This window comes from Pholcus phalangioides, unplaced genomic scaffold, assembly GCF_987345545.1.
Source record: "Pholcus phalangioides strain wild (caught in Gottingen) unplaced genomic scaffold, Ppha-v1.0 ptg000014l_1, whole genome shotgun sequence".
Classification (NCBI taxonomy): Eukaryota; Metazoa; Arthropoda; class Arachnida; order Araneae; family Pholcidae; genus Pholcus; species Pholcus phalangioides.
This window is the reverse complement of record NW_028301607.1, coordinates 12140794-12163434: the sequence shown is the minus strand read 5'-3', so window position 1 is coordinate 12163434 and position 22641 is coordinate 12140794. Positions and strand designations below refer to the sequence as shown.

The 22641-nt window shown below is 37.4% G+C and overlaps 1 protein-coding gene across 1 annotated transcript; it reads left to right on the top strand.

Annotated features, from left to right (window-relative positions):
* Nucleotides 1–1833: 1833 nt before the first annotated feature.
* Nucleotides 1834–21802, top strand: betaggt-I (geranylgeranyl transferase type-1 subunit beta). The gene is made up of 9 exons (XM_089241752.1): nt 1834–2010; nt 5702–5826; nt 10312–10373; nt 11707–11855; nt 13845–13977; nt 14146–14191; nt 17446–17630; nt 20137–20245; nt 21110–21802. The coding sequence occupies exons 1-9, from the start codon at nt 1886–1888 to the stop codon at nt 21256–21258; spliced, it is 1083 nt and encodes a 360-aa protein (XP_089097878.1). The 5' UTR covers nt 1834–1885; the 3' UTR covers nt 21259–21802.
* Nucleotides 21803–22641: the final 839 nt, after the last annotated feature.

Sequence of the window (22641 nt, the reverse complement as noted above, 5' to 3'; positions counted from 1 at the left end):
ACACCCTTTTGGAGCAAGATAGGCAAAACGTTTCCTGACCGTGTTAACGCAATGGGACAATTCCAAATACGAGACCTGTAAATTCCGTTTTTTTTTCACTTTTCGGCCAATAATTATGCATTCTTTATTTTAAAATTGTTTTTATAAAAATGAATACTCACTTTTGTACAAAAAAAATACCTTTTTTTTCAAAAAATTTAAGAGGAACTATTTTTTTATAAAAAAAAACAAAACAACAACATACGTTTCAAACATTATGTTTGGCATTTTATTGAAAGCTTCCACTTCGAAAATTTGTAGCAGTGAATATTTCCGCGAATTAATTGCTGAAAAAACAACTTTCAATGCAAGAAATGAGACAGAGGAATATTGAAATCGCAATTCACAAGAGCACTTATATGTTTGCTGTGAAATAATTTACAATGCAAAACCGGAACAGCATCATCTTTCAAATAGCGTTGAGGAGTAGATGTCAGCTGTGAAATGCTCAGCACAAAGAACAGATGCTTTAGTTGGATGCCAAGACTTTTTTTTCACAGCTTCCATGAATTGTTTAAGAACTTCTGGGTTTCGAAGAGACCTTTATTTTTTAAAAAAAGTGTATTCATTAACCAGGCTTCAAGAAAGCAATAGAAGCAATCAATAATTGTTCGTAATAGTAGCTTATCAAGTGTGGGCGAGGTGCATGTGTTGTGTAGCAGTAGGGCCTCCAAAAATGGCTCGGGGATCCATGATGTTCTTAAGTCAGCCACCTCGTTGGGCAATTTTCCTGTTGTGGCGTTGTATTTGTATATAAGAATATTAATCTCCCACATTCGTCATGGTGAACGTTTTTTTTCCATGGAATACATTTGTAATGCATCATTTCCCGCCATTCTGATTTTTAGTAATTTCAACAATATTTGGCAACTTTGTTTGGTTTTGGCGTCGCTTTTGGCAATAATTGGCAATGTACCGTATTTTCCCGTATTTGGAATCCCGATGTCCCGCATTTTTCTCGGAAAAATATGGTCAGCTTAGATATCAGCATTTGTGTATGTGCAAATGGACGACTATACTAATGTAATAATATGAAAACAACTGAAAAAAATACTGAAAATGGAAGTTTTACCCATTGTTTACATGCTGAAATAAGCAATGTTTTGCCTATTTCGCTCCGTCACGCCCACTTTCGTATTCCTCCGTGTCGGCTCGCGCACGTCTGTGTTATTGTATAGGAAGTTTTCACTCCAGTTTACTTATAGCCACTGAGCTATAAGTAAAGTTTAAGTAATATAAAGCCGGGTTTTCCTAGGAATAGGTTTGTTGCCCAGCGTGAACCGAACTAGACTATTTCGCGCCGACAGAAACGTGTTACATAATCACGCTACGCGTTTGTGTTTTCCTAGCGAGGCGCATCAGATCAAGGCGGCTATATAAAGTATATGGCTTTGGCATCGGCTACTCTGTCGTCTGCATGCTCCGGTTTGAACGGAAGGAAAATAAAACACACAAGAGCGAAGAGAATATCGGAAAAACCGCGGCGCACGACGCATTTGACTCCTCCAGAAGCAGTCGGCCAATCACACCCGACGTAAAGCGTTGTCGTCAGGCGTATTGCGCTCTGTAGGAAAACAGTCATGCTGCTTTTCTTACTGGTGAGTGGACGGCGTATTGCGCTGGGCGAATCACGTCGCGCGCGGCACAGAAATCCTGCTCCTAGGAAAACCCGGCTTAATATAAGTTTACTTACAGCTCAGTGTTTTCAGGATGGATTCTGACTGGAAATTGTTTTTTGAAGGATCTGGCAACATTGACTCTAGGGATAAAAGAACGTATTCCGTGTTACATGCCTCTCGGAGCTTGATGTTGATGTCCTGAAAAATCAAAATAAAAAGCTAGGATCATGGCCGCCGGCGAGACTAGCGATCAAGGAGAAAATGCTGGTTTATTGCGAGATAAACACGTGAAATGTTGCTTGAGGACTCTCAACGTATTGCCGCAAATGTGCGATTTTCTTGATTCAATTAGGTTTGTCATTTTTTTTTCTCCATCGGTATTTCAATCGTTGGGCGTTTACTTTGGTCCTAGTTTTTATTGATGTTTTGAATAATTTATTTACACACATCTCAATGGGCAATAGTAGAGATGTACAAGCAATGTGAACCTAATATTATAAACTCAATAAATTCAAATACACATAAGAGACATTAACTTGGGGGGGGGGGGGGTGAAATATTTGAGCATTCATTAATCATGTATGTGCGCTTGATCCTAGTCATGGAGGAGTCCCCACATCCCTCCTTTGCATTTACACCCCCCCCCCCATGTTAAATTTATTGCCCTGATAATCAATAGATTGATTTATAGCATCACTTTTAAAGAAAATTGGCAATACATAGGTCAAAATAGGCTTGAAAGACCAGGGGGGGGGGGTGGTTACGATGATGTAAATTTATATCCAGTCAATCCATCTTAGTGCATCACCAGGGTAACGCTGTCACTCTGCTTACTGGGTCACATTTTTGGAAATTCCAATCATCCTCTATGCAGCGTCCTATATCATTTATGGGGGACGGTGACAAATATTAGAAATGCGAAGGAAACTAGTAGAATGGGAGAAGGGCGGTGAAATTTGTATAACCCTCAATAAATCCATGTCTTCCCCCTCAGACAGCAAGGGACTAGGTCAGTGAGTGACCTAAAGCAAGGATTGCGCCAACCTTTCAGAAAGTGTAAGCCACTTCAGTGATCTGTTAAAGTGCTTCAGATCACCTGAGTGATCTGTAAATATGTTGTAGACCAATTAAATGATTTGAAAAAGCGACACAGGATGCTCAAGAAATCTTGAATGATCTGTAAATGTGTTGAGGGGGCTGCTTGAGGGACTTTGAACTGTACCGCAGGCCACTTGAGTGATCTGTAAATGAACCACTTAGTTAATTTTTACGAAATTAGGTTTGAGGTCGTGAGCCATATCAGATAAGTTCAATGTTCAATCTCACCACGTCAGAGATCTACCTAGCATTTCAAGCAGAAGCTGTCTCAATTTCCCCCTCTTTCACTATAGGCTTGTTTCTTTCGAAAAATCATTTTCTGCTGAAAAATCATTGCCTATGCCAGAAATTCACAGGTTTTTTTAGAGAGAAAAAAAAATTCAGTTCAACTCTCTCAATATTTTTGTCGGATTTTGTGTGTTCAGTGATTTTGGGAGCTGTATATAGGCCTTATCACGACCTTGCTTTAAAATGGTACTTCGTGCTCAATTAGCAGTAAAGCCGCAGGCCGACTAAACAGCTCGGCTAATCCGACTTTCCTGATATGCAGCTTCTTATCCATTGCTATGCTTCAAGGCCACCTAGAGCTCACGAGTAAAACTGCTGATAGTAGTTCTCTGATTCACTGCCTTCTCAATTCTTGCCAATTCCGATCCTATTTGGATGATTGTGGAACACCATGCGAGACTTTCCGATAGCCACAATCGGATGGTGCTATTTCCTGAGCATCTCAGACTGATCGCCAAGCTCCATGCGCGACTTTACCGACAGCCGTGATCGGATGCCGCTTCCTTATCAGCACATTGGGCTGGTTGCCAAATTCTATGCATGATTCTACTGATGGCCATAGTCGGAATGGCACTTCTCAATATCTTTGGTCGATCTATCTCTGATTTCACCAATTTCCAAACTAATTACTGTTTTTTCGGACTGGCCATGGCGAAGGGCTCACCAGAGCCAACAAACCAAGGAGGTAAGATGTGGTCCAGGACCTGGCCTGGCCAAGGCGGAGGCTCACCCGAGCCGACCAGCTAACAAGGGAAAAGATGTGATCCAAGATCTGATGCTTGGCTACAGAGAACAACAAAGGGTTCAAGTACAATAGAGCTACAAAAACATCATAAGCGATCATCGAAATAAATTGTATAATAGAAATATGTAAATCTGTGTATATATATTTCTTTTAATAATGTGTTTATATATTCATGTATTTTATATGCATAATAAAGCCCCCAACACCACTCAGCCCCCTCATTCGGGGCAATGGCTAAAATTGACAATGATCGATAGAGTCTGGGCAGTGCACGATATGAAATGAAATGTTTCCTCATCCATGTCTGTAGTTGGGCGGGCTGAGTTCACTTGTTCACTTGTCTGTGCCTTATCGACTTAAGATGGCCTTCGGGACAACGACTGGTGGTTTGATCAAGGAAGAAGTAATCCTTGTTGACTTACAGGGGACTGATAAGCATAGTTTATAATTTCGAGTCCATGAAATGTTTTCTTTGATTAATGTCTTGATTAATGCATGTATTAGTTTGTAATCATTGTAATAAATAGTTTGTTTTGAAACTTTTGTGTTCATTGGCTGTCAAAAACATATGTTGCAAGGTAAAGCATGTTAACGTATGGGAGAAAAACAACACTGAAACTCCCATATCAATGAAGAGATATATGCTTTAGAGTGAAAAAACAAAAATTTCCCTTCAGAAAAAAAAAAATTCCAGAAACCTGAGGACAAAGAAGGCAAATTTTCCAAAACGACAGAGGACGTGTGGTAATCTAGGGCATGAGGGGAGGGGAATGATTATAATGTAAGTTTTGCTGGTTTTGTGTTCTTTTGCTGGTGCTGCCACATGCCTTCCATATTTCAAAGTGAAGATGGTAAATGATTGTCAAGTTAAGTAACTATCAGGGCTATTTTTCAAATCCCAAGCACCAGGTCGCCATGGTTGTGTGTCCGAGTGGCATACGGTAAGATGCGGATCTACCATCATGGAGGTTGCTGCCAAGGTCCCAGGTTCAAACCCGAGAGAGGATGTAGATAAGATATTTTTTCACTAACGAGCTTGAGCCTTCATTTCCAACCCATCTCATTAATGGCAGTAAACACGTGATGCCACACCGGGGCACACAAGAGTATATTTCACTGGCGAATGCAAGCTTTGTGAAGTCTCACAGTGCCAGCTCCTAATTAGCAGCACTGTCATACTGCAGAATACATCCAGAGAACTTTTTTCTTTTTCTTCTTACTCTTCACTCACTCCTGTACTAACCCCCCCCCCCCAACCCCACAATTTAGATTATCGCCAGAAATTTTTAGTGAACAAATCTGCCACACATGTGATTTACATGAAATGCGGTGAAATTAAATGCCACAGTACTCAGCACACTGCTGAAGTATATAAAGGAAATTTTCCCATCACCCATTATCGCAAGAAGGAATCAGGGTGAAGAATCGGCGGCATTGAAATTAACATAGATTTTTTTTGATTGACAATTTCTTATTTGCATATTTTTTACAAAATAAAATATTGCACAGATATGACATTTAGAGTCTGACAACACTGAAAACAAATATTGAAAGTTGATCCGCAGGATCGGGCACTGTCATTCGATCCTGGAAGGCAAAACAAAAGTAAGATGAAAAAATGGCTGGACAAGGACGCTTCCACGAGGGGGGGGGGTGTCTATAATTACGTTACATATTGGATTTTGGGGGGGGGGGGTCAGTTAGATAAATTGGGTCAAGTTTAGGGGACTTAAGAAAGGTAAGTGGGTCAACAAGATCAATCTTATTTAAAAGTAAATTTAAAATTTCTAAATAGAATTTCAAATAATTAACATCAAGTTTAATTGAGACGAATCTAGTCATGTCAAAAACCCAGTCACTTCTATCGCTCGAGATTCTAACATTCAGTTTTTATTTTTTAATGTAACTGAAGGTTGGTGGTGGCATACTTTGCTGTATCTAGTCTGGACCTGTTGAATGCACTCTCTGCTATCGAAGATGAGAAGAAGGGCATCGTTGAGTGGATCTATTACTTGCAAGTCACTCCTGATGAGAAAGGTAAGAAAACAGCGATTTATTTGTTGTGTTCTTATATCTGGCAATCACATTCAAAATTGCATTCAAAAAAAGTTTGACGAAAGTCGTGGCAAACATACCTATAGCCATACAAATTCAAAAACTATTCTCATAGCTGTCCATGCTCCCGATTTTTCAGTCTCATTGTAATAGCCTCTGTGCGGATGCGTGGGCATTGTGCTGAACACTCATTGTGAGGATCCAGGTTGGAACCCTGTTGGCACACAGTGGTCAGCTTACAACGGTACAATTATTCAGTCATTACACTTCACTTGTAGTTAGAAAAATTTACAGAGGAGAGAGCGAGAGAAACCTCAGCACTATACACCTATACACATAGCAAGCATTGCATGGAAACAAATTTTATAGTTAGGTTCACTACATGTACATGCACATTCTAACATGTACCAATTCATTAGAAGTTCCGCAGAGGAATCTGAAGGAGGTGCATGTGGGGTTTAGTAGTACTAGTGGTGGTCAGTTGAAGTTGGTTTCCTGCTGTTTTCCAACTTCAAAGCATGAATGCGAGCCTGTCTCCTATTTGAAAAAGTCTCTCCACAGATAGCAGGCAGACCTTCGACATGATACTTGCATAACATTAAAATTAAAGCACATTTACCATCTTTACTTAAAATTATGGAACTCAGTTGGCAACACTAGCAAGAACTCAAAGCAAGCACAACTCTAAGCAGTGATGCATCAGCGCCATACATAATATATACATGCACTTGCACAACACATTCCGACATGTACCTATTCGTTACAAATTCCTCAGAGGAATGTCTACGAGGTGCATATTCGGTTGAGAAGTCTCATTAAAATCTTCCAGTCTGACACCAGATTTCACCTAAGAGTCAAGCATTTATTATATATTTTTTAGATTGAACAGCCAAAATAAATTTAATTTAAAAAAAAATGTTTAAAGACGTGTTGACCCTTTCTCCTGTTGGTGGCAACAGTCACACGAGTTCTCCAAAAAATTGGCGTTGTCCTTAGACTCTAATTTAATCATCACTAGAGCCTGGATTATATGCACTGAAAAAAGCGACGAAATATACTCTAAAAATACACACTTGAAAATTGCAAAAATATGAACTTAAAACATAGCTGCCAAGTCTCCCGGAAAATCTGGGGTCTCCAAAATTTCTATTCCATCTCCCAGATTCCCAAAAATACATTTTATCTCCTGAATTTCGACCCTGATTGTAAAATATTCTGGGAATAAAAAAAATTGGGGTGGGGGGAATATTCCTGAATAATTTACCCAGGAAAAAGAGTTTCTTTCGTTTTTTGATCCTTGAAATAACATCACAAGTATGATGTAAATTGTTGCACTTGTGTCAAATAAAAAAAAATTTGAGGGTGGGAAGAAAAATTTGCAAGACAGCCAGCGTCAATTCATCCAAAATTGACAAGATGACTTGTATATGCTTTGAGCATATGTCCCATTTCTGGCCTGATGGTGATTTTTGTGGGCGTGAATTGATAGGGAAGTAGTAATGGCAAGTGAGTTAGGATTCCATTTTTAACCTACTGGTTGGTGATTGATTGGCGACTTGGCACTAATTGGCAATGACTTGAATGTTGCCATGTTTTTGCAAAGGGCAAATATCTCCCACAGTTTCACTTTTACTGATAAAAAATCCCTACATTGCTTTTCAAAAATCCCTTTTATACGTAATGTCCAACTGCTTTTACGGGGGACACCAGTATTGATTGGTAAGGGACAATTCTAGGTTGTGGTGCCGCAGGGAATTTTTCTCTAATAGGGTTGTTCAAAAATGGAATTGCTTACCCTCAGGAGTAGTGAATGTTAACACAATTGACACGCTTAAAAAGAAATATGACAAACATGTTTTAGTAAATCGAGAAGTTATCCATACTTAAGACATCCATAAATATTTTTTATGGCCATTGTGTAACATTTATCGCTTACATATATTGTTTCTAGTTTTGTGATTGTATTTTTAATTGGAGGTCGCTGTATTTAAGAAATATATGACATCCATATTTGTTATGGGCATCTTTTTCTCAGCCACCTTGTTGGGCATTTTGCCTGTTGTGGCCTTGTATTTGTATTTTTGTATGAGATTCAGGTCTGCATAGAAATCTCCCTAATTCTCATTTTCCAAAGTTGACAGCTATGATTTAAAAATGACAAAATATGCATTAAAAACTCCGAAAATATGCTCTGAAAATCCTGAAAAAAGTAAAAAATACCAAAATATTGCTGTGAAGGATGCGTTGAGGGAAATTAAGGGTCGCCTTTCCAGGAAAGGTTTGATAGATTTCTGTTTCACAATCAAAGGACACCTGTCTCCTCAACTGGTCAATCTCCTGGTATGGTGATGTTCAACAGAGTCATGAGAAGCAGGTTGGACCTGTTGAAACTGGGTCCACATCTGGTGATGGGTCGTCCCGATCTCAAACCCAAGGTTTGCATCTGAGGCTCAGATGCAAACCTTGAGGAGTACTCTCCTCAGATTCTGAGGAGAGTACTCCTTTGGGTCATGTGGTTTGGCATCGGGACCAATTGCAGGGGTGGGAACTCTGTGCCAATTGCGCCTCACTGCGCCAAAACTAATATCTTGCGCCATCCTGTTCCAATAGCGTATTTTCGCATTTTTCTGCGCCAAATAGCGAATTTTGCTTCAGTATGCCCGGAATTTCGGAAAGGACGCCAAAAAATTTTTGTTCCTGCTAGCCACGAAACGTTTCTTTACGAGAAGAGCGTGTTTTATTCCACTATACTTAAACTATCGGCCCCTGATCGGGCTTTCCATCGCGAAACCCCGATATTGTCCGTGATCGTGGAACTGAAGATGGTTTGCAATGCCTTTCAGCTTTAAAGTGCAAATTCGAGTGTTTCCGTTTAAAAAAAAAGTCGTCACTGGAAGCAGCAGAAATTACTGTAGTCGATTGTCATTGTGCTAAATCCCGATGTTTCGTGAAAAAAATTTTCATTCCGGGAGTAAAAAGTGCATGTCCGCCGAATTACGAATGTTAGTTTAGAAACTTTGCCGAATATTGCCAATGTTGCCGAATAACAAGCGTTAAATCGCCAATGTTGCCGAATAACGAACATTAAATCGTCAATATCGCCAAATAACGAGCGTTAAATCGCCAATATCGCCAAATAACGAGTGGCAGATCGCCAATCTCGCCAGATAATGAGTGCTGGATCGTCAAACATCGAGTTGATTCTTCCGAAATTCTCTCCCATTTTGCAACAATTTCTTTCCAAGTATAAAAAAATTAAAAACTTATAAAATTTTTTTAGCTCATTTGTAGTGCTGCTGTTCCAGGCAGCAAATAGTGCCCTCAGTAAGCAAAAATCATCTTAAATAGACGGGTGCAACAAATTTTATGATAGCCGCTCTTTCAAACAAGGTGTCAAAAGCCTAAAACACCAAAAACAAAAATCAAGCTGATGAAAAGATGTTTGATAACAAAAGACAGTGCAGTTTTATTTTGAAAAGGGTTGAGGGTTAATGAAAATATTCTTGTTAATTTCACTGCTCCAATTTATAAATATCTGCTCCGAATCCCATATTTTGCTGCTCCAAAATTGCTCCAAATCCCGAATTTGCTGCTCCAAATCCTGAATTTGCTGCTCCGAAATGGACTTAGTCACTTCCCACCCCTGCAATTGTGTCAACATCTTTCGGTGTCACCTTGATGTTCACCTTATTCCGAGGTATCCCAGCAGCCCAATAAATCAGAAGGGCCTGATCAGATGGAGGATACTGAGTCCATCAGAAATGAACTGACGAAGGCAAGTAATTCCCAAGTTGCTGATTCATCTGAGGCGATTACAATGTTGCAGGTGACCACCTGAAAGACTGGGTGTGTAGTGGGTTGTCTAACTGAATTTGTGAATTTTAGTGAAGACTTTCTTTTAGAAGGGAAGGTGTTATATATGTTATATTTATGTATGACTTGGCAGCAGAGCACGTGCGTCAATACGCGTGCGCCATTAGATTGCTGTTGGGATTCGAGTTCTGGTGGCCATGGTGGTCGGTCGTGTTTCTCCATAGCTATTTTATTCATGTTCGAATAAAGCTTATTTATGCTATTATGTAATTCTGAATGCTCCTTCAGTCTAACTCTTATAAATGTCTAGTAAGGGACGCTTCAATAATGCAGTACTTAGAAAAAATATGCGTAAAAAATCATGCAAAAAGGCATATGTTTTTGAAATGAATATTTTCTGCTTTGTAGTGCATATTCATTTACAAAAAAAAAGTATATGCAAATAACTTCTACATATTTTTTATTACGCATTTGTGATTTTTATTTAGTCATAGCTGCTCTGTAGCGAATTACTAGTAACAAAAGAATTTTGCCAATATTTCTGTGGGGGGGGGGAACTGAATACTTTTGGCGCTATCTCTAAAAATAATGTTACGGTAAAACCGAAAATATGGTGTTCAGTTGGATAGATTTTTAAAATAAACTATTTTCTAGGTTCAAATAGCTCAAGATGCGGATTTCGAGGATCGACTCCTTGTACGATAGAGGATGCTGACGTGAGTGAAATAACATTTCCTCTTTTTTAAATTCTGATAGTACGCTGCTTATAATTGTATTTATATTATTTATATTTTGAAAATCAAAAAATTTTCATGTCTGAGATTGCTTTTAGAAGTAAACAAAAACTGAATATTTTTAAAAACAGTTCTACCAATATGGCTATCTTTATAGGCTTACTATACCAAATATTCAGTTTCTTAAAAAAAAGGATGTAACTTTTTTTGCTCAACCTGAATGATTTGTGTTGTTTCATCCTCTGACCGCAGTTTATTTTGATGTGGGGGGAGGGGGGGTCATTCGAAGTATTACGTCAGCATCCATGGGAGGGGGGGGGGGGTTGTTTCCGATTTGCTGACTTTGATGATGGGGGGGGGGGGTTGGATGATGCTTACATCATCAACCATCCTTTATGAAAATATGAAATATTCTTAATTGCATCTTTACTGAGTGTGTGCAAAAAATGAGAGAAAACCTTTTGCTCTATTTTGTGGGCACTTGAACTAGCATTCTCCCTATTGATAAGTTCCCTACAGAGCCACTTTAATGATCTTTGAATGTTTTGTGTATCCAAGTGATCTGGAAATGTGTCTAGGCCATTTAAGTGCTCTGGAACTATGTCACACATCACTCAAGTGATCTGTAATTATACAGCAGATAACATAAGTAATCTGGCAATGTGCCGAGGGTAACTTGAGTGATGTAGAACGGCACTGGGAGGCCACTGAAGTGCTTTAAAACTGTGCCACATGTCACTCAAGGGATGTCTGAATGTGCCACAGATCACTCAAGTGTTCTGGAACTGTGTCGCAGTCACTTAAGTGATCATAGAATGCGCCATGGGCCTACTTGAATGATCTGAAAAAGTGCCATGTGTTCGTTAAATACTCTGCATTTGTGCCACGGGTCACTTAAGCAATCTGTAAATGTGAACAATTTGTTCATTTTTATGTGTGTAAATTTTTTTTTAGGTTTCGGGGGGGGGGGGGACAGGCCACATCAGACAACCCCTAGGGCCACATTTGGTCTGTAGGCCAACAATTTACCGTACATGGCTTAGGGGGTGGGGCGCAAAGAATTTCTTAAAAATAAATTTTGGATTCTTAGCCTTCAAATAGCATTAATAACATTCTTTCAAAATGCCGCCTGTCAGTCGAGTGGTTAGGCAACTAGCTTCTCACTGTGCAGGTCAGAGTTTCGCTGATGTAATACTTGAAAGGCCCCTGATCCATGTCTTTAATAGCTTTTCATAGTAGGGCCAAGCAATAATGTTTTAAACATCATAATTCTTTTTAAACATCACAGCATTTCTATAATATTGATTTCTTACAGCTGGAAAGTAAAGAAAACTTTGATGAACCCAGTATCGCGACAACCTACGCTGCCTTAGCAACACTTCTGGTTCTCGGAGATGACTTGAAGAGAGTAGATAAGAAGAGCATCATAACAAGTTTGAAAGAGCTTCAAATGCCAGATGGCAGGTGTGATGATTTTCGCCTCCTTTTCTCTCATCCCTTCTGTGTTTTATCATGTTCTTGTGAAGTTTTTTGTCGGAGTATTTCATCATGTTCATACCTTTTTTGAAAGATTTGTAAAAAGCCAAATTGGAATGTGGCGATGCTTGTCTTACGCAATTTTTATATTTTTTATTATTTATATACATCGGAAGCACACGTGTCACTATAGCACCAGTGACCCGTGTAACCTCCCTAAGGGTTACTTGCCCAGTTCGAATTATCCGTAGTTAAAGCAGACAACAAGAAGAAAAGGCAAACAAGTTTTTCCTCTTCGATTACTTTATTACAACAAGTATTTAAGATGTTACATCTACAATTTAAACCTTTTAGGTAATTTCAGTTAAAGGCAATTTTTCAATTAAGATGTTGTTCAGAGATTTGATTCAGTCATAATAATTTTATCTCACCTGTTGAAGTCTGTACTTAACTGAGTATAACATCTCTTCTTGAGAACCTAGAAGCCTTGTGTTCTGGTTGTAAACATGGCATAAGTCCAATCATGATGAAGGAATGAACCAAAGAACAGAATCCTGGAGTTCAGATCAGGTCCAAGGCATTTGGCATCCAACAGAAGATTTCCAAATGATGAAAGAATAGCATGATGATCGAGCCACACATACGACAAAGCAGAGAGGAACTGGACTTCGCTATCAGCAGTCAATTGGCAGGATACTATGAAACCTCTCTGTATTTCATGACTCAGAATTTTACCCAGGAGCAGCAGCCATTCATCGAAGTCAAACTGCAAAACTTTGATTTTCCTTTAGAAATAGAACCTCATTTAAAAACACTTCAACCAAACCAGCTGGGAACAAGAGGGTTGGTTATTTAGCTCGCAACATATTTTTAGACATTAGTCTAATGACCTAAGTCTAGAACATTGACATAAAACTACCTAAGCAGTAGAGTTAGTTCAACTAGTTGTGGCATGCGATTGTGACAGTGTATGACTGATATCTAAATGGGAAAATCCCAGCCACACACGTCTGAACAAGCCAATCAGCTTCAAGGTAATCAATCTAATTGACATAAAATTTTGAATTATCAAAAAAATATATCATGATCTGAAACTGGCAGCAGTGATCGGCTGTGATTGTTGACACGCTATCAACCGGGCCGATCCAGAGGGGCACAAAAGTGGTAAATATCTCCATTAATTTTTACACAAAAGGAAAAAAAAAGCAACTAAATTAGGACTTTTTCCGCAAGGGGGTATATGGATACGTTATACATGGAAATAGCAGATGGTTGGCAGCCATGAGCTTCAGGATGTAAACAACTACGCTTCCTAGCTTCCTAACATGAACTCACTTTTTTTCCTTTTTGTAAGTTATTTAATATGTAGAAATAGAAGAGAGAGAGAGAGGGATTTTAGTTACATGATGGTTGATGAACAGATTCAAGATGATACTAGATAATGTCTAGCCGTTGGTTAGCATAAAGAACATGATAAAAAATATTAATATTTCATAAGACAAGCATCTCCACAAATATATCAGTTTGTACTGAGCCTACTCTCTGTGGAGATACTTACAAAAAGTCTCTTTGCAGAAAGCAGGCAGACCTAACACACGATACTTAAATAACATAAAAATTCAAGTATTTACCACTGTCTTCACTGCAAAATATAGAAGGCAGATGGAAAAACACGAAACATACACAACTCTGACAGCATAAATATGTTAGGGACCGCACATACAACTCAGAACACATGTTCCAAACTGTATCACTTCGTTAGAAATTCTGTAGAGGAATGTGTACGAGGTGCTTGTGCGGTTAAGTAGTGGTAGTTGATACCACTAGTAATCCACAAAATTATCTCAAGTTATGATAATTAATATATTTAAATCATTCATTCAATGGGCGTGTGATTAATCATGCGACCCTGTGTGTGTATTTGCAATTATTTTTTGTTTAATTATGATTCCAACTAAATTTATTTGTTACCTCTAGTTTTCGACCATTATATTCTGAAAGTGAAAATGATATGAGGTTCGTGTATTGTGCATCCTGCATTTGTTACATTCTGCAAGACTGGAATGGCATGGATGTAGAAAAGTGTGTGCAGTATATTCAACGAAGCTATGTAAGTGAATTATGGAAAGTTTTTTCATATCTTTTTTACATACACATTGGAAGATGATCATTTAGGAGAAGTTTAAATTGCTAAACAAAAAATTTGTGTTAATTTTATTACTTGTGTGCTTCCCATGTATCATATTGCATTATCTGATGCTGTCAAAACTTTTTTCAGACTTATGAAGGTGGAATTGCACAAGGACCTGGGCTAGAGGCACATGGTACGAGTCCTGTAATTTTGGTTTTCTTTGTATTTAGTTCATCCCTTATCATACTAAAGTAGAATCCCTCGATAATAGGTGCCCATGGAACTTGAATTTTTTTCTGTTAACAGGAGGTAAATACCCTTTTGGGAGGTTTGGTTGCATTTGTCTTTGCTCAGTGATAAATTGGAATTGTATTATAACATAAGATGGCTTTTTGAAAAGTCGGTAGGGTCTTAACAAGGGGGAGAGGGGAGACAAATATTATTGAAGACTTTCATTAATTTTGAATTTTCATCAAATAGGAAATTTTAATTTTTCATCAAATCCAAAACTATAAACTTTCAATGATTCTGAATTTTTTTTCTTCTTTACTGAAATTTCATTGATTCTATATTTCTTTTCAATAATTTTGAAACCATTGTATATTTTCATTAATTTCAACCTTATTTTTCTTCATTAATTCCTAAATCAGTTTTTAATGAACTCTGAAATTACTTCCTTCATGAATTCTAAATTTTAAAATATTCTGAATTGAGCCGTCTAGTTTCAAAACCAGATAGAGATTTTTTTTGATCATGTCATTTATTTTTAGTTTTCCTTCAGATCTATCAGTAGACCAACTCATAACAGCCAAAAATCAGCTGGATGCTATTCATTTTGCAGGGTGAATGTAGCGGTTGGTTGCGAAACCACATATGAAATCAGTTTCAAAAGCAGATAGATCAAGATGCATATAGGCATAGATACAGAGTGGTTATAATTAGCTGACACTACTCATACATATGTAGCACCCATTCTGATGGAGGTATTTTGATGAAACTTGGTACAGTCGATGCTCGTTATAATGACCATTCCATTGTAACAACTGATAGGAAAAGTCCCAAATGTTTTGTAGTTACATTGTTACATTCTTGTTACATTTTCTCCAATTACAGATTCTAGGTTTCTAGTGATAAGAGCTTGATTTCAGTATAATGTCATCGGATAACACACTAGTCATGGGTGGAGATACGGGGGTGGGGGGGGCGCGCATCATCAAAGGTGGAGTCGACTGATCTAATGTACGTATAAATTGACATCATCATCGTGCTCCCCATAACGACTGTTGCAAACTCCCAAGTTTCTCCCACCATGGACTCCCAAGTCTATCTCCGCCTATGACACTAGTGTCATGAACATGAAGTATGAAGCTGTCGTATCACATAAAAAATTAATATAGCTTGGGACCACAGCCTGCTATCACCTTATGTGAGGTAGTTTCGTTGGATGCGTCGTGCAAGTTCTACAAGAATTTACAGTAGACTCTTGCTAATCCAACGCATATCTGACCAGGGTGTGCCCGATTACTGAAATCATTAGATTACTGGAAGTAAATTGAAAAAGCCCATTTAAGTTATATGAGCTTCTGCGTACAGACATAGTGTTTCTTTCTTTCTTCTATGCTCGAAACAAACTAGCCTAAAAAATGGCAGATTACTGGGCCAGATTATTAAGCATCTACTGTAGTGAAATAAAATCCAATAAGGAGCATTTAAAAAAATATATTATCCAAAAATTGGGAAATTTTTCTATTTTTTCTCAAAAATAATATTAGATGTGACTAATAAATCAGTTTTGAAACAACAAAATTATCTGAAAGGATGGAACGACTTTTGACGTTTCCAAAAAATGCAAAGTCCTTAATGTTTTACTAGTTCATGCATTCACATTAAAAACTTGTGACAGTGTCTCGACACGGCCTACTTTGATTTTTTTACTAGTGCTGTTTTGCAAGCTGTATGGAATCTATTAGCTGACCATATTTAACCTGTTGGCCAGCTGTTATTCACCCCCTAGTCTAGTACATCGATCTGTGGTTTGGCATATCTCATTGGAATCTATTAAGAGGCTCTGAAGCACTATCATATAAAATTGGCTTCACACTGTTGATGATTGTCTGATTGTGCATAAAAAGACTGTGGTATGATAACATTGAAAGAATAAAATGAAACCAAACTGCAGTTTATTTTTTTCCACTCTTTGATTCAAAAATATTTAGAACTGAGCTGGTCTTTGTTTTTAAATGAATTCCCAAAAATACTGTCATTCCCTGGTACTCGTCACATTTTGAGTATGATAATGAGTCTTTTACATGCTCAGAGTTCGTCACCTTTATTTACAAAACAACCTACCTTTAAGAGCATATTTAAGGAAGAACGATGCTTCTGCCTACTCCTTACGGCAGGATTCTTAAACTTGTAGCTCGTCTAACGCTTTGGTAACGTGTGTGTGCAGTATATAGCTTATAGCAGAGTGGCCAGTGAGCCTTAGTTGAAATTTTAAATGTGGCCCCGTGCGCTGTGTCAACAGTTGAAGGTGAAAAAAAACAACTTACGGGATGTTTTGTTACTTGTCTAGTTTCAGCACTCATCCAGAACAAATTATGGACAAATGCAGAATTACCAATGTATTAGAGGAGGCTTCCATAAACTATTCATTATATGTAAACTGTTTTTATGATTTAAAAATACAGTAGACTCTGATCAATCTGGCTCATATACAACACTGGGGGTGGGAGAACCAATGTTTATGCTGGAATTACTACTTTACCACACACCACACAACTCCAGTCATATATTTCCATACTGCAATTTCTAAATAGTGGGGTTGGGTTGGAAATGAAGGTGTCATGTATCGACGGCCACCCCAGGTTTGGTAGATAGGGAACTTGATTCGGATGTCCTTTGGCCAGATTCAAACCCATAGACCTTCATAGTGGAAGGCGAGCATCTTACCTCTGTGCCACTTGGGCGCAAGTGATGCCAACAGCGCACTGTGTTCCCAGGTGGTCACCTTTCCAAGTACTAACCCTGCCTTTAACTTTGGTTATGGAACAAGAACGGTGTTTTGAGCATGGTATGGCCGTTGGCAAAAGTTTCGCAGGTAGCGAGGTGTAGTATCAAACCTGAGACCCACGTTGTTACAGCCCACCATGCTACCAACTGCCATTGATGGACCTCAAATTACTGTAACGTAGTTTAAAAAGCCCATTTAAATTACATAAACCTCTACCCACACAGATATGCAATGATGTGATTTCATCTTCTACGCTCAAAACAAACCCGCCTAAAAATGCTGAATTACTGGATGGGCCAAATTGTAGAGTGTTTACTGTGATTGCCTTTTTCTCTTGTAGTTGTTGGTTTGCTATCTGCTTCATTTCATTTTTCAATCATATAGCATTTCCCATTTCATTACTATTCTTTGATGCTTTATTTATTTTTAATAAGGTGGTTCAACATTTTGCGCGGTTGCTTCTTTGTGGCTGATGGGAAAATTGAAATCAGCATTCACTTATGATCAGTTAAAAAAATTGCAAAGGTGGTGCCTGCTTCGTCAACATGATGGCTTCCAGGGACGACCAAACAAACCAACTGATACATGCTACTCATTTTGGGTTGGTGCTACTTTGAAGGTATTATTTTTTCACTAATTAAAAAAAAATACAGTAGTCTCCATTAGAATGTTCTTCTTTTAACAATTACTTTTTATTTAATTTTTTTATGCTAACATTTTTGTCAATTCACTTTAGACTTGTCTCCCCAAGCTCATCTGCCATGTCACTCGTTTATCAGGAAAACAAATCTCTGCAACACCCTCTATCCCCATTGTTTATGATAGCTGTAGGATCCTCTTTTTTTCACTACCCACACCCATTAAAGCAGTGGTTCTCAATGTCTCCTCGTGGTCTTGCGATATTCTAAGGGAATCCACGGGAGAAAATAAAGTAAAAGGGGGAAAGGTTATTGAGGGGACTGTAGAAACCTATGTCCATGTAAAGATGGGAAGCATTTGAATAGAATAAATACGGCAGGAAAAATGTATCCACATTTAGAATCCTGTGCAACTATCCATTGACCCACTCCACAAGAAAAGGAGGGGGGGGGGGAGAATAATCGGTATGTAGCCCAGAGGTAGTTTATTTAGTAGAGAGGTCCCTTATTTTTTTATGAAATATTTGTATCCTAAAAATTTTCACCAAAATAAAGTTAATACATAGGAAAGGCTTTGCCCTCTGATATTGAATGGGGGGGGGGGGGGGCACTGGTTAAGACATGGAGGCCACAGGAAAAAATATGATTTAAAAGGGACAAAAAAATAGGTTATGAAACACTGCACTATAGCATCTCTTACTTTTCCTGACAAAATAAAATGAGATAAAAATTTAGTCTCTAGCCAAGTTTGTTTTTGTACACCTGACAACTCTCTGGATTCAGGTTGGAGACTCCAGATTTTTTGCCCTTCCTTCGACTCTCCTGATTTGTTAAAAAAATTTCCGGATTTTAGTAGAGAATCAGATTTAGAAGAAAATTTTCTTCACTTTCTTTTGGATCAAATTTTTTTTAGATTTTCTCTGAGTTTTCACGATGTCGTGACATCAATGACTACGGTTGCTGTTGGGGAATAACCCCTATAAAGGGCAATCGTAGTTTGCAGGACCTACCTACTCGATTGAAGACGTCACTGCTGTCGAGTAGCCATCGTAAAATATCTTGGTGACTGCATTTAAGTAAACTGACAACAATGTGACTTTGTTTACCTAGCATTTATTGGCAACCATTTATCAGAGGATGGCTTTGATTGCTGACATTCCTGTATAATTGTTATGATATTCTATTAATAGCCACACGGCAAACACAATAACAGATAGATTAATTGTGCACCATGTGATATGCCAGATACCACCAGAGCTTTTTTCATCAGCAGTGTTTTACTTTGAAGGTGTTTTTTGTTTTCTCTGATCAAATGTCTTAAAAAAAATATATATACAACTGATTTTTGAGAGTTATGTATACCCAAGATTATCTATCATTTATAGCATCCATGATGATTATAATAGCTCTAGGGCTGCCTGGGGGAAGTACTTTTCTCTATTGATAAAAAAAAAGTAAAAAAAATTTTGATCAGTTTCGCGGGAGGGGTAATCTCTGGATTTCTGGATTCTAAAAGTTGGCAACATCTGTTTTTGGTTGTTGCAATAAACTTTCCCCATCTTTCTCTTATCGACTGTAGGTCCTCGGCTGTGCTTCTACTGCGATTTCACAGTGAATTAACTGGGTTCTGGACTCCTAAAGAAAAACAACACTATTTCAATTTATTATCCAACTTCCCCTACAAAACCGTCATGTCTCTGTTACAAACTTCCACTCTCCCCTTCCTTTTCGAATGCCTCTCTTTTTTTCCCCCTCACAATCTCTGTTTCCTCTTAGGCCTGCTTCCACCACTTTTCTCCTGAACCTTACAGTTGCCATCATATTTTTTTCCTGAGGAAAACTGCCCAAAATAGTATTTTTAAAATTATTTTTCTAGGTCTTATTAACCCCTTTTTATGTTGATACACTTGTCATCATAAATTTTTGAAATTTTATGTTGTCCTCGGACACAAGACTGTAACCAGGGTTTTTTATGGGGGGGGGGGACATGATTTTGCCCTCCCTTGCACTGTAAAATTCGATAATTGTTTACTTAAAGTTGGCTGCCCGGAGCAGTTGCTTTCTATCCTCCCCCTACCCAGTTCTGGCACTGTTTGTCCTGACACCAATTTAATAATCATACATTGAAAATTTTGGGTGTGGCAATACCATTTCTTTAGTTGCCATGACAACCTGGTGCTTGGCAAGCCTTGTCATATAACTTGTTTTGATTCATTATACAATCATATATACATGTATCTTATACCCTAGCAAATATGGCAACTGCTTCATCAAAAGTCATAAAATACTTCATAAAAATTTTGCAATAATTATACATTGATATTTAGTTCATGAATTTACATTCACATCGAATCAAATGAATTTGCATTCATCCCACACTATACCTTTAAAAAAAACTTTGAATGTTTGTTATATGGCTTGAATAATGTTGCTCTGCCACATTTTATATTTCTCAAGAAGTTATAAACATTTGTCTTTGTTTTATAGCTTTTGGATTGTTATCATTTGGTCAATCACACAGAGTTACGAAAGTTTGTGCATTCCACTCAAGATGACATTGTTGGTGGTATCGGTAAATGGAAGTATGAACCATCTGGTATGTATAACAATTTGTTTCCATTGTGTTTACACTTTAATCTATAGTTGCCAACCTTTAGCAGTAAAATTCCACACAGACAAATATAAAAAGGGATTTTTGAAAAACAAAGTAGGGATTTTTTCCCCTGCCGAAAAAAATCTAACATTGCCAATCAGCACAAAGTAGCTAATTCTTGTCCAACAGTAGATTGAATCGTAATGAACTCAAATCAGAATTGCTCCCAAAAATAAGAGACAAAGATTAATGACTCATCATGCCAATTCGATTAGTGCAAACAGACCCCTGGCTGTTTGATAAATTGTGACATTTAATTATAAAAATGAAATATATTAAATAGCTATGATTTAATTTCCGCATGTGATGTCATTTGGGGGGAGGGGGAAAGCAACCTACTTTTCTAGGATAGATTTTTCTTAATTCCCCCTACCCAAATTCTTTTTTTTTAATCACTGTCAAAATTTTGGGAGGTATGAGAATTTTTTGAGGGTCTGGGTATGGAGTAGTAAAATTCTATGGCTTCCCCTTTTTTTGTAGTGAATAAATACTTCAATCAAATTTTCCGGCAGTACTAACAAGACTGATGCAGAAACAATGTCAACAAGAGCGTAAATTTGATGGCAGTGATGATATATCCGCCTCTCTATATTACTATAATTCCTCCACAAAAATATTTTTTCTTGGTCCACAAAGTATTGTTATATCAGAATTTCACTGTAAAATAAATTTTCGACTGAAAGATTAACATCCTTATTATTTTTTCTCCTTGTATTATTTCTCTTGTCATTATTTATGTATTTCTTTCGACAATACAAGTGTTTTTTTTTCTTATGAAAATTCTTAACTTTATTCTTTGGATTATAGATATGTTGCATACATACCTGGGTATAAGCGGCCTTTCATTGATGGATCGTGACAATCTGTTGCCTGTGCATCCAGCTCTGAATATAAGTCAGAGAGCTGTGTCGTTTCTTAACAATCTGCATTCTCAGTGGTCGTCAGAAGGAAGTTGATAGACATAGCGGATTGCACGTTTAGAAAAATTAAAAAAAATCAAATGTTCAAATACTGTTAAGAGGATTACTCTGTGTAGAAGAAGTATATTCACTGATGAGCAAACTGCATTAAAAAACATATCCTCTAAATTTGTTTTACATACTGTGCTATTCTTGCTTTGATTAAGCGATTACATCAATGTAAGCTATTTTATATATGTACACTATCATCAGCACAAATAATAACATTAGATGCTCTGCACATTGGTTATGTTTGAATTCCTAACTGTGTTTGAGCAATCTATACTTATTTTAATGTAATCGCTCGTAACCCTGTTGAATTTTGCCTTAGAATTTTGACACCAGTTTTGTTTTTTCTCAATGCGATTCTGTGAAATATTTGTTGACATAAATCAAGAAGTTATTCTTTATTCCTTGTGTATAATTGACAAACTTGTATTTTTACACGTGTATCAATGTCAGAATTATGTATAATATGTGCTATTTTCATTACTACGAAACTTGTTTCATATTGAAAGAAGATATATCTCATATGTGATTGAGTTATAGTGTTCATTGTTTATGATTGTTGCAATGAAAAAAAGAGAGTTACTATGCAAGAACTTTATGCGAATACAGTCAAACCTCGTGATGTCACCTCCCAGGAGGCTCAACGAAATACAGTAATACCCTGACACTTGTGTCCCCACATATTTATGTTGTCTCGTCTTATAATATATATATTTTTTTCAATTAGATGCACTTTGATTTTTTTTTGGTGATGAACTATGTTACCATAATTATTGCTATAAATCAGGGCTTGACAAATCCTAGATGGCAGGCAATTTGCAATGGCAACTTAAAAAGTTGCATTGTTGCATAAAATTTTCTTAATGTAATTCATAAATTGGAGTCTATAAATGAGACAAAATTTTCTGAATTCATGACTAGGTGTCTTTTAAAAAAGGAAGGTAGTATTAAGTTGAAAGAAAAAAACAACATTATTTAGGACCATTTTTCTTGAGAAAAAATTATTCTTGGTTCCTGAGAAATTTGGCTGGTAATGTTTTTATGATTTGTCAAGTGCCGCTGCTGTAAATACAGATATAATAGTATCACATATTTGTCATGCTTAACATTTTTTTCCTCCCTTGAAATTCATTTTAATTTACTGCAGATTTTGGCAGTCCTTCATTTCCCATCTTAAGGCAATTTTTAGCGATTTCAACAGTAATCTGCAATTTTGTACATGTTTGGAAACTTTTTTGATAAGAATCACTGATTTCGTTAAATACAATATAGATCAGGGGTGGCCAACTCGTGGTCCATCATAGTATCAGAAATGGCACGTGAAAAATTAATGGAAATTCTATTTATATATATATATTAAATTAAAGAAAT